The following is a 13677-nucleotide window of genomic DNA, read 5'->3' on the forward strand; positions in this document are numbered from 1 at the left end:
AAGTAGTGCTGGGGGACGGTATTGGAAAACACCAAAGGAATAGCTGTGGGAGAGGAGCTCTGTAAAGCGTTCTTACCCGCAAAAAGAAAACAGACAGTCTCGCCTTGGGTCCCCAGGACCTCCACAACCTTAGGTCCAAGCACCAGTGTAGCGTGAGCGGGAGGTGCATACAACCCGCCCTGGCTGAGAACAATGTCTCGCTGTGTCGCTGCAAATACTTGGACTGCCGGCGGGTCTGGAGAACTCAGGAACATGAAGAAACACGCAATGCCGAAGCAAACTCCAGAATCTCCAGGCCACTAGTGTTGGGGGGGCTCCTGAACCGCGCCTCTGGACAGCGCGCAAAATATGAAGAAAGCAGTCCCTCTTGTAAAGAAAGGCAGGAACCTCGGCGGGGATAAGGCAAAACTCTTTATTTTCAAATAGATGGCGGATGCATTTCAGCCGGTGTGGCCTCTTCAGCGCCTGCGGTGGTGAAAACGGGAGTCCTCACGCTCTGCAGTTTTAAAAGTGCACCCCTCCGCACCGGATTGGTGAGAATGTCAGCTCCGCCCCTCAGCCAAAGGTTTCACAGGTGGTAATGTTCAGGGTCCGAAGAAATCAATGGACTCAAATGCCCAGGATGCAACAGTGGCTCCCAGGTAAGTAGTGCTGGGGGACGGTATTGGAAAACACCAAAGGAATAGCTGTGGGAGAGGAGCTCTGCAAAGCGTTCTTACCCGCAAAAAGAAAACAGACAGTCTCGCCTCGGGTCCCCAGGACCTCCAAAACCTTAGGTCCAATCACCAGTGTAGCGTATATCATCAAGGTAAATATATGTGGCGATATGTATAGTAAAACCTTTCTTACTTATAGAAACTTACCTTCATAATATTTCTGACCTTGAAATTCTTGTCACAAAAGTTTGTTACACCATATATTTGGTTCCGATATTCTGTGTAAACGTCATCATGGAATTCATGAACTACCCTCTCCCGTGCTGCTAACTGTGTGGCACTCCTCATATACTATTGTTCATTTCAGGTACATAACAAGTATTTCAGAACAAGTTTGTGTTGATGACCCTTTCAATCATTGCTCTTGCCCACAATCAACAATGCAGTTCCTGATGGATCTTAGCTTTTATTTTTGGCTAATTTCAGGACTATTAGATGTATTTATATGTATTTGTGCATGAAAGAAGGATCTGAAGTACTTTGACTATATCCTAATATCTGCTGACCACATTTCCAGGCAACAGTTCATAAATGATTTACCTCCATCATTTTTAAAGGTTCCAAATAGTCAGTTTGGGCCTCATTTAGAATTTGATGGATAGGTTACTCCATGACACACATACCAAATAGCTTTGCTCACTTTAATATGAGCGTATTATATCTTATGGCACTTGTAATAATGCAGATGGGATATTCGTCACATTGTGATAGAGTAACACGTCTGCCAAATTCTAAATTAAGCCCTTTGTACTATTTGGACTTGAAAGGGTTAAGTTCTGGTGACAGACAGGAACCTTGCCAGGATGATGCCATTCAGGTCTGTAATCTTAGAACCATCTTGGATGAGCAGCTCACTCTTGAACCTCAAGTAAATGCAATCTCCCTGGTGTGTTTCTATCAGCTTAAACTACTCAGCGTATTCTTCCCTTCATGATGTTTTCAGCCCAAACTTGCTTCATCATGGTCCTGGCCAATTTAAGACTAGATTACGCATCCTTGTTGCCTGCTGCGCTGCCTGTCTGCTGTGGAGGGGTCTGACCACAAGCCGTAGACCTCCTTGCTAGTGGGAGGAGGAGCGGGTGGCTTGAAACTTGCTGCAGTTTTCCTGCAGCGCGAGCATGGGTGAAGACTGGGCTAAGAACGGGCCTGTCTGCTCCAGTCGGAGCCCTAAGAAAACTGGGCCATCCCTTTTGTTATATAGACGGCTCTTGCCGGCTGTCTGTGTTTTTTTTAGCAAGGTAGACTGTTTTATTTCTTTGTGGCTTAAAAGTGGGAAAGGAAAGGCCACAGTGCCTAAAACAAATAAAGCAGAAATGTCCAGGCCAACAGCTTCCATTACTAACTACTTAAATTCTGTCAAGGGTGCAATATCATCTGAAAGAGAGATTTTTGAAGAGAGAATTAATGTAGTCCAGTGACAATCCTACCCTCCTTCATTAGGACTAAGAGCTATAATTGAAAATCCTAGGATATGTAAGTCAATTGCCACCTGTAATTCTGGCGTTGATGCTACTCCATCCTGAGATTTGGCTTTACAAACTACTTTACCGCTCCCACAAGGTTTAAACATCATTCCTGATATAGAAGCTAAAGCGGGGGAAAGCTCTGAAAGTTTATTTACTTCACCTCCTATAAAAAGAGAAAAGAAGGTATGAGCAAGCAGTTAAAGAAATTAATGCCAACTCAAGATTGTTCAGTTCAAACTTCAACTAATGTAGCATTAAGGAATCTACAATCGAGAGTTGAAGGAGTGGTTAAGGATTTTAATGATATCTAAATTGCTGGCCCTGAGGTATTAAAGGGAATTTAGAAGCGGGTTATGAAGCTAGGTTCTCACTTTTTACAAAAGCTTAAACTAATGTTGACTGATTTTTAAGATGCAATAATGGGTATGTCCTAATCAAAGGAGGATGGATTATCATTAAAAAGTACAGTGGCGCACTGGTTGGGTTTAACATTGGGCCACCGTGATGATTTTTATAAGAAGATCCTCTTAGAAGGATGGGATGGATTGGCCCACATTAGAAGGGTACAAATGGAGATTGTGTTGTAATACATTTTAAGGACCCAATATTAGTAAGGTATCTTTTACATAATTTATCTGGTCCAGCCTGGAAACTTGTTTGTTATTCAGGTGGTTCCTTAGGGGTATTTTTATAGACCGACTATTATTACACTTAATCCTCCTACATTGTCCGTTCTAGAGTAAGGGGTGCAGAAGGTCACTGATACTTGTTTTAATGCTCCCACAGCAAATCGTTTCAAGCCACTTGAGGGGCTTAACACAAATTTGCTCAACCACACATTATATCACCCCCAGCTGCATGTTCAGAGTCCAAAGTCTTACATTTTGTTTTTCCTAATAGAGGTGCCCCTTTGTCATCTTCTCCTCCTAGATTAGACATGACTTGACCCTTGTTTCTTGGAACATTGCTGGTGCCCATACCAAAATATCTAATCCTGATTGGCTATCTTTTGTCAGCATGTTTTGATATTATCTGTTGCCAAGCGACTTGGATGAGGGAGGATTTCCATATTAATTGTTTTTATGCCTTTTCTCAACATGCTACTCCTCCACCTGCAGGTAGGGCAAAGGGAGGACTGGCTACATTTATTTAGGTTAAAATGACCCTGATTTGAACAAGCGAAGTTTGCTCCTCACTGTATTTTCTGGTTACCCTTCTCTCTCTCCAAACTTCCTTAGATATCTTACGGGATACATTTTCATTATAACTCTAATAATAGTACGGGACATCCAATAGTATAGACCAGTTTGATGTCTTTTTAGAAAAGTTTTTAAAAAAACAGATCTCAGAATATTTTTCTAATTTGGGTAGTGGATTTTAATATTTCAATCTGTGAGTTTAGTGGCCAATATGTATGTGGTTTTAATGATCAGAGAAAAATGAAACGTTCCATTTTCGCCACTCAGTGTAGTGTGAATCTCTAGATAGACTATTGATGAACTATTATTTAACTTTTTACATCAAATGACCGCTTCACAAATCCCTACTTTTAATAGAAGTGCGAAAGGGAGTACAATTGATTTTATATTCGTTTAAACTGATCTCTGTGCATTTTTTTAAGGGTTCAAAATTATCTGTAATTGTAGCAGCGACCATAACCCCCTTAACTGCCTTCTAGTATATAAATGTAAATAAGGCAGGTTCCTCAAGACAGCTACCCAACTGTGAATACTCCAAGTCCAAAGTCATAAGGATGCCTTTTTAACATGTTTGTCTCATAAACCTGACTTATGTTGAGGCCAAGAAAGTTTTAAAAAATGTTTTGCTATTCCTGAAATTTTATTGTCAAAGCCAGTTCCCCTTCAGTCTAACCTTATTAGATGGCTTGATGCCACTTGTTAGGTAGCCAATAAACAGCTAACAACAGCCCCCCATTTGCACCCAATATCACCTCAGAAGGTAAAGGAAGCACACTGCATACATAAGAATATATTGGAAACATGCAAGAAAAAGATAAGGTGTAAGGCTTGAAAATATATGATAGAAGCAGGGAGGGTAAGGGACTTGGCGAGATTCTGGTAGGTTGTTAATTGCCCATATTTCTCAGATCCCACTTTGCTTAGGGTGGAGTCCCTAATCTCTGCTGAGTAATGGGAAAATTGTAATTCTGAAAATGTTCTAATATATAAGGCAGAGACTGGTTCCTCTGAATCAGAGGGTGAAGGGATGCTCCATGCTACAGTACTTTAAGCATTCTGTAACACAATAGGGGTTGGGGAAGTGGCCTGGGCAATATGTAAGAGTATTACTGGAAAAGCCTGGGAACGGATGGAGTCTTAGAAAACATTTTTAAGACAAATATTCTGTTATGGGCCCCTTTATTAACTAATGTAATAAGGTCTGCTGTAGTAGGTCCACTCCCAGGGTCCTGGAGGGAAGCAACTATAGTCCTGATTTTAAAGCAGGGGGACAGAGGCTCGCCTAGCTCTTATCACCCAATTTCTTTAATTTATTCACGTGCTAAAATCCTAGGATGGGTCATTTTGTCTCGTCTGGAAGCTTGGGCAGATGAACATAATATCTTATTTAAAATCCAGTTCGGTTTACATATGGGGTTCGTTACTGTGGAACAATGCTTTAATTTGAACCTTTTAGTTGGAAAATATGTTTTAGCGAAGGAGTGATCTCATGATGAGACCTCTGTGTTGGTCCGTTATGGCGCTTCAGGTGAATCAACCCCATCAATTGGAATACACAGAGGCGTGTTACAAGGATGTCTTATGGCACCCTTTTTCTTCTTGCTATGTATAAATAATGATTGTAATTTTTTACTGGATAAGGGTAAAGACATGCTTAAGATGCGAAAGCTATGTATGCTGATGTATTCCAGAACAGCTAATGGCCTCCAGATTTTACTTGATTCGTTTTTCTCTTTAATCGAGAACCTGGACCTAAGGATCAATTTTATTAAAGCATTGGTCATGCCCTTTGGCCCAGCTTAGACAAAGCGTAACGCCCACAGGCTGGAGGCACTCAGCTATCTAGAACCAAGACTTTACATTATTTGGGGAACTTATTCAATGTTTCTCTCACTTGGGCCCCTTTGTTAACTTTGAGAAACCAACAATTCCGTACACATATTGAGGCAGTGTTTAGATTTGTGCCTGGACTACGTCAAAATCCAGTTAAAGAATTAGTATACATCTATAAGAAGAAGTATATATCTTCAGGGGCTCACAGAGCAGGCATCTGAGGCTACAGTATATCGGATATTCTCCAACGTATGGAAACCAGCTTCAGCTGTAGATTACTGTCAGTCTCAAGGAGCACTGTGTCTATTATCTTCCATGAAGAGCTAGGCCTAACTTACCTGGAAGAGACAATTGGCCTTGCCATTTGATTCGATGGATCAAATATTAGGGTCCGCTGGAAGCAGGTCTGGTGATATATTTCCTCGGGGATTGCCTTCAGCTCGATAACCTGTAACGAATTCCATGGTTTCCTTATGTAAAGAAAATGTTTTTTTGTTGGGAGTTCCAGAATTGTTTAATAGCCCACAGAACATAAATGTAAGTTGTAAAGTTAGAATTAAACTGTGTTCTCAGGAATATCTAATGTTGCAGTGGAGGGGAAATGATTTATCTCTGCCATGTATAGCTAGATATTCCCCTGTTTGCACATCCCCAGAGTTGGATCCCTCTCTAATTTTTATAATGAACTCCACCCATCGCTTTTATTTAACTGGTTTAAGGCTGGGCACAGTGCACTTTATTGTAGCTTTTCCTCTGTAGGGTACATTCTTTAGGACTTTGCCTCCCTACACTTGTGATAATGCTTCCATTCAAAGCACAAGCCACTGGTATACACCCGTTACAACGCATCTTTTACTCCGCACTACCATTACAACGCGACTTTTACAACGCATTCCATTACAACGCATTGCGCTGGGGGGCGCTCTAGGATAGGGAATAAGTATAATTTACTATCCAACACCTTCCCTAGGGTCCACGGGGACTGGAGTTAGAATAGTAAATTATACTTACCACTATCCAGCACCTCAAAGCGCTATGCGTTGTAATGGTATGCGTTGTAATGGTCGCGTTGTAACGGTAGGTAGTTGTAATAGTATGCGTTGTAACGTCATACATCCCAAGCCACTGTATGCTGATCTGCACGTAATACTCTACTCCAGACGTTTTCATTTGGTCCCCTATCTTAGACCAAGAAAATATTAGCTCTTATCGGCTTGCATTGGTATTTTTACAGCAATTAGAGACGCCAGCAACCTGTTATGCAACTTAAAATGTTATAAGAAGTGCCATTATAAAAGGAAAACGTCTTTAAGATGTGGAGTGTTGACTATCTGTAGATGATTTATAGTTATCTTATTTCACATTTTAGGTTTCTGAGATTCTGTTTATAAAAAATGGAAATATTTTGAGGAATGAACTTCTTCTTATGATGGCTTTGTAACAAGCTTTATTACAGATACTTTAAATAGTTTTGTATTATGTGGTTCTGATGATTTGTACTATAATGTAGACGACTGAAGAATGTCTTCTGTTCTTTTATGGCTTTTTAAGTTGAATAAAGATTGATTGAATGACTGACTGACTAGACTATGGCAAAAGTGTACAACTAGGCGCCTCAGCCAAAGTACTGCACAACCTGCAGATTTTTAAAAATGCTACTGCCAGATTCATCACAGGCCAAAGGAAATAGGATTATATCTCACCCACTTTTCACAGACTGCACTGGCTGGCGGTGAAGGAGAGAATTGACTTCAAATCACTTTCAATTGTTTACAAACATATTTTCTCTGTATCTCTCTCCTTTTTGGCTCCCAAAATCAATTGCTTCATTCTCATGCATGCACTTGGATCATCCTCTCCTAACTTTTAGAAATTTTAGTTGCGCAAAAGATCAGATTTGGAGTCAAATGCTTATTAAGTTACTGTTTCCAGGCTTTGGATCTTGCTATCCCCGCACGGCACGTGTGGGGCAAACACAGAAATCGCCAGCACCCTTCCCCGCTCTTACATGCGGCCGCCATGGGTCAACAAACGCAGGGACCGCCACAGACGGCCTAAAGTCTAGCTACGCCGCTGCCTAACTCCCTGCTCTCAAGCATCTCTGTCTTTATTCAGTTCAGGAACACCTGAAGACCATATATTATGTTTGGGTTAGGTTGAGTTTATTATGTTACGTTACATTTTTTAAACAATTTCCCAGAACCAAAACTAAATACACTGAAACCATATTCCTGCAAGATAATGAATGTCCAACATGAAGGTTCACCTTTGGCTATAATGCCATGGACCCATGTGCTACCAAAAGGTGTCAGCAGTTATGCCTTATGCACATTGCAGCAGCACTTCTAAGTCTGCAATACCAGGAGTGGCTGGGAGAAGAGCATGGTTCTGTACAAACCATATGTCTTTTTCCGAATATGCTCCTGCAATAAATATATAATACTTCTTAAGGGTCACAGTCCTCAGCCTCTTTGCCTCCGAGGCTCTGAATGGGGCGTTACTCTATCTTTAACCCCTTCGATGCTCTTGGCGGAACGGTCCCGTCATGAGCGTCTGTTGACCTTTGCTCATGACGGAACCGTTCCGTCATGGTTCCATAAGCCCAATGGAACGTTCAGCACAGCGCACAAATTTGCGCCGCACTGATGAGGTTAATCATTTATTCTAACCAACCCCTGAAACATGCGTTAAGCTTATTTTTGGCTAACAACTACCCCAGTTATAGAGCCAACTGTAGAGGATTTATTAAGAAGTTTTCAGCATAGACTTTGGAATGACACAAGGATGTTCCATCTAGTCTTTTAACTTATTTAGTGCTGGAACCATTTTCAATTACAGTTCAGAGTAAATCAGTATATTTAAAGGCTATCGGACACCATGGAAGACTGTTAAACAACAGTCTTTGGCAGTGCTTCCCGAACCTTCTAGAACCACTACCCACTTTTAAGAATAACAATCCTTTGCGATTCAGCTAGCTATAACGGACATGAGTCGGGTGCCCTTTTAATGTAACAAGATCATCGTGTTGTAGTGCACTGTCATTTACAGACATCACATTTCCCGTAAAAATGACCACTAAATTTGCACCGACACAGTTTTACTGATAAAACTATATTGCACACCGATGATAATGGGTGGAAATCGGATTTGAGTGAATAGTTATCATTTGTGTTTCACCAAGTAAAGTGTCTTGATTTGTTTTGATCCTATTATAATCTTTGTTTCCATCACACTTCAGAATTGAAAAAAAAGTGCTCAATTTTTGCTTGTCCAGCTGCTGAATCTGTACAGTTTATTTACAGGCATTTACATGTTGTTGTGTGTTACAAACAGTTAGATTCTACAGCCAAATGTCACACTCCCCGTTCCCTAGGCAGACTGTCACATAATTCACTTTACTTTTCCATCTCTGACTGCAAAGTGAGAGGAGTTGGTAAACACTAATCCTCATGTTAAAAAATAAGCAGCAGTTTTTCGAAGACAGCCTGACATTTTGACCTCTGTCTTAGAAATTCGGCAAATGTGATATGATACATTTAAAGACTTCTTTATATTTTGCTAAATTTAAAGGCATCTTTATTTATTCACAGCCCACCAACAATTAGCTTGGGTCACAACTCGCAGTTTGGGAAACACTGGTCTATGAGTAACATGCGCACTATGTATAATTTAGCAAAAATACTTATGCATAGGAAAATCGTAAAAATTGTACTCGGAAACCATCAAACATTAAACCCTACATGACAAAATAAATGTGATATGCGAGTGAAAAAAATGGAATTGCACCTTCTTGACACAAAAAAAGAAAACAGTTGAGTAAAGAGTACACCCATTTAAATGTAATTAAAGATATCGAATTTAGGGCTCTGGATGTGATGACTGATTGCGCTCTGACTCTTTCCTATCCTAGGACCTCCTCTATGTCATTGCCTATGGACCTTCTCAAGTAAAACCTCCTGCTGTTCAAATGCTCTTTCATTACTGGCCGAATTTAAAACCTCCAGGTGCAATAAGTGAATACAGAGGACTGCAGTACACAGGTAAGGCCGTGATAGTAATATATAAAATCCAAATGCAAATGTTCAGTACTGAACATAGCCATTAATACGAAACTTGTATCAGTTATGTATGCTTCGGTTGTTTTTGTAAGCATTTTTTTTAATGATTTAAAACGTAAAGAGGAATTCAAAACAATCTTTTGAATATATCATTAAATGCTAAGAAGAACTTAAAAGATGGAGATAAGCAAGAAATATATATAAAATATAAATTCCTAGTAGCAAATGCATATATAAAAATATAAGTAAATAAAAACTTTAAGCAGGAATGGGAATGTTGTTAATAATGATATTTGAATTTTGTTAGGTGGAACAGACATTTTAAAGAACATTTTGGGCCAAGAAAAGCGAATTATCATGCTCTTGCCCCATCACCGTACCTGTGAGCAACTGGACAGCTTGCGCTCTTTATCGCTATTGGGCCACTTTTCTTAGTGTCTGGGCCTAGGCTCACTGCATCCACCACATCACTATTTGTGGCCGCGACAAACAAAGGGTGGTGGGGTGGGTGGAGAATTGAGAGCGGGCTGGTTCTATTCTGGGGTGGGGTGTTAGTAATAATATATTGAAAAATAAAAAGACCTTACCCGAAGCCGCTGTCCGCTCCCCCGTCAGACCTCCTGTCCTCTTCCTGGTCCCAGCAGCCCCCGTAACAGACTCCCATCCAATCCCCGTGCTGCAGCATGGGGATTGGCCTGAGCAGGCTGGGAAGATGCTTCCCTCACACCAGGGAGTCTGAGGGGTTTCACTAGCCCAGCTGTTCAATGCACCTGGCCTGGAGAAACCCAAGTGCGCCTGTGTGTTTTGGCTGGCCTCAGACAGCTGGCCAAATACATATGCACACTTACGGAGTGCACATAGCACTCCTCCCCCCCCCATGCCTCGGCCCCACCCCTCCCTACAGCACGGACTCGGAGCCGGCAAATGAAAAATAAAATTATGCTAGAACATTGTTTGATTTTTCTTTTGCTGGCTCTGAGCCAGGCGGTGGGGCGACACTCCTCCGCCATTGAGGAGGAGCTACCGCTGCTTGTCACTCTTACAGCAAGTAGCGAGCAAGAGTTCCCCCATGCACATCACCGCCACTGGAAGAGCAATGGCACTGTGCAGCCTTGTGCTGTTGAATGTGGTGGTGGCGCTCAGCTGCAGGAAGGGTGAAGGGGGAGGACAGAGTAGTGCGTGGGTGATCTCCATGGGGCCAGGTGCAGAAGTGAACAGGCAGGTTCGTTAAGTAGGCTGCGGCCATTGAGGCTTAAAGTAAAAATTAGACCAAAAGTGCTTTGGCACACAAGGGGTTCGAAGCACAGAGACATAAAATGTATCAGTGGGTCCATCCAGCTTGGGTAAAAAGTTAGGACACATATTTTCACAGCCAACGAGTAAGTAACTAAGCCACTTTTATGCCCACGCAGTGAGGTCCACACACACAGTGGTTTAAAGATTTCCTCACAACGTACCTGCAAAAACATTAAAGTGCAAAATTAATGTAACTTATTTTCCTTTATAAATCTTTCGGTTCAGTTTTTTGGGTGCACTTCTGCGTTTCTTTTAAATGGCATGTTTTGCAGTTCATGTATTTATTACACCCGTAACACACACACAGAAAACGCACAACTTCTGCCCAGCATTTGGACTCGTCAGTTGTGTGTAGGTTCTTCCTTTCAACATACATGTCTATCCTGTGCTCTTTAACTTCTGTTGGTAGCGTGAGCATTTTACAAAACATTTTTTCAAAATAAGCTAAAGAAACATGTGACAACACATAAGTATTTCCCTTTGATTTAGGTGGAAAGATCGTCACATGTCCTGGGGATGATGCTTAGTTTCTAGACGAATGTCACTGCCTGTTCTTAATCTCTTTGCCCTTTGTAGTATTTTGATTGTAAGATATTTCAGGAACCGGAAGTTAGTCAAAATTCTCATCAAGTGTCAGTGGTAGTGCTGCAGGACTTGCGGGCTGGGGCTCTGGCTGTTCAGGGCAGTCTTCTGTGCAGCCCCTGCAGTAGCAAAGTAAGGTCTGGTGTTTCTGGTCGGGTTTGGAGTTTGCATACCTCATAATTCCGAGCTGTATGTGTGAATGGTGTAATTCCAACCCGACTTATTGATCTAAGTGAAACTGCACATTGGTAATGACGGCCTACGGAGGCATTCAGGACATTCAATATTTACAAATACATTGCTGTGCTTTACTGAATTAGACATAAACAAATTGGGAAACAGGTTACTGAAAAAGTTAAAGAATATAGAGTAAGGCTACAAAAGAACTTATTTAAAGTAAAAATAAAGTGCTTGTTCTAGAGTTGAGTGGTCATAGAAAGTCTTCCAAATACTGTAGGACTGTGTACTTTTTTCCACCAAACTATACCTGTGATGAAGGAACTTCCGCTGGTGTGTTCTCTTTCAGATTTAGAAGTTTTATGATTTTCCATGCCCACAGAACTCCTAATTAGGGCCAGGTATTAGAATGTCTCTATTCGCGGGCCTTCTACAGTACCACTGCCTTCATGTTGGGAATCCACATTGTTCACACCTCTAAGAACTTTGTAAATATGTAATATGTTGTAGGCTTATTGGCACAGAACAGGCATCTCACCACTACTATCAGCACCACTGTCTCTTGGGGGAAAGAAATACATTGTACCATTGCAGAGGAACCGCCTGAAACTGAACTTGAAAAAACCCAAGATCTTGCTCTTTGGAAAGGACACCACCTTCTGGAACTTGTCTTGGTGGCCAAATAATCTTGGCCCGATTCCAGTGCCGGTGCAAAAAGCGGGAAACCTGGGAGTTACCTTCGATACTAAACTTGGATTCTGAGAACAAATAAATCAAATCACCTCTACAGGTTTCCTTTTGCCTAGGGTCCTTAAGAAGATTTCCCATTCATCCCCAGGACCTACAAAAGAGTGATGGCGCCACTTGTCACCTGCAAAAATTGATTACTGTAATGCCCTATATTTGGGCCCCCCAAAGCAACCGGTGAAAATAAACTGCAATCCTCACAGAATGCAACGGCCAGAATGCTGCTAAAAATTCCTACGTTTGCATCCATCTCCTCATCATTGCAAAACCTGCATTGGCTACCTGCCAGGAAGAGGACTATTTTGAGGCACTACGCTTGGTCCATAAAGCTCTTTATAGGGCATGTCCTGTATACTTCCAGAATCTGTTTGCTTGGTGTACCCCCAGCAGGCATCTCAGATCTAGCTTAGGTAAAATGATAATCATTCCCAGAATTAAGAAAATAAGATGGGGTGGAACAGTTCTTAATTTGTAAAATATTAAGTCCAGGTGCTCAGATTTTAGTAGGAGGCCACCCCACTTCCCCCGGCTCCACCTACTTCTTCCACTGGCCCACCCACATGTCGCAGACACATTAATATTACTCGGGTAGCCCAGCAATCAGAATTGTATGGCAGGTCATTTACATAAAAACAAACGCAGGCAACAAATTAGAAGTGCACTTTTCCGGGCACGTGCCTCAACCATTAAACAACATACTTGCATCGCACTACAGTACTAATGCATGTTAAAATTAAATCATTACTTACTTTGCCTGTTGGTTTTATATGTTGCTGCATGAGTCAAAGTGACACAGGCTGCTTGCTTCTTGAGTCTATCGACTATCGCTGCTGCAGCTTTGCAGTGCACCGGTATGGGTGAAAAGTGGGGACACTGGTCTGATCTGCATTGGCCCAACTTCTCGAGAGGAAAGATGATTCAACACCAAGGAGGAACAGACAGGCTGGCGTGCTCCCATTCCCTAACAGAGGAGCTGCTAATCTCCTGTGGGTTATATGGCACCAAATTTGCGGATTCCAGTTTTTTGGTAATACTTTTTGAAATCATGGTGCCCTGAGCTTCCCATCTCTTGCTCTAACAAGCTACCTTAATCAACCCCAAGCCTATCTTTGGTTGACCCATAGCCACCTCAGGCTAGTCAGGCAGTTAACACTTTCCTTTCTACTTAGAAGTGGACAATACTTGCATTATCTGTGCTAACTGGCCATTTGTGTCTATTTGGTGAGCAAGACCTGCAGCATACATAAGGTCTATAGGAGATGAATGATATCTTTAAGCTTTCTGAATTCAAATGGGACATAGGCAAGTGCCCATCCCGAAACTGCCCCAAATGTTTTGTCATATATTGATTGCTATGTTATTGCCCTTCATCTAGACCACACCTGCTGATGCAAATTTATTTGACACATAAGCAAAATGGTTTTCAATTAATTCCAACAGATTGGTAACAAAACCGAATCCTTTTGTGACCAAACAAATCCGTATGAAAAACCAAATCTAAACTCTGCCATGAATGTCAAATTGTGAAAAACTCTCAAATAATTTGTAATGAACAATAATAAAGAAATGACAAAAGTAAATCAATGATGAGCAAAACACAGAT

General features: G+C 41.5%; 1 protein-coding gene across 1 annotated transcript in view; it reads left to right on the forward strand.

The window, feature by feature from the left end:
- Positions 1–13677, forward strand: part of UNC79 (unc-79 subunit of NALCN channel complex) — a 644685-nt gene that overhangs the window by 70610 nt on the left and 560398 nt on the right. The window contains exon 7 of the mRNA XM_086937713.1: positions 9125–9254. Coding sequence (XP_086793839.1) covers positions 9125–9254 — 130 coding nt within the window. The remainder of the gene's footprint in view (positions 1–9124; positions 9255–13677) is intronic.

Source organism: Lissotriton vulgaris, chromosome 9 (genome assembly GCF_964263255.1).
Source record: "Lissotriton vulgaris chromosome 9, aLisVul1.2, whole genome shotgun sequence".
In the NCBI taxonomy this organism is placed as follows: domain Eukaryota; kingdom Metazoa; phylum Chordata; class Amphibia; order Caudata; family Salamandridae; genus Lissotriton; species Lissotriton vulgaris.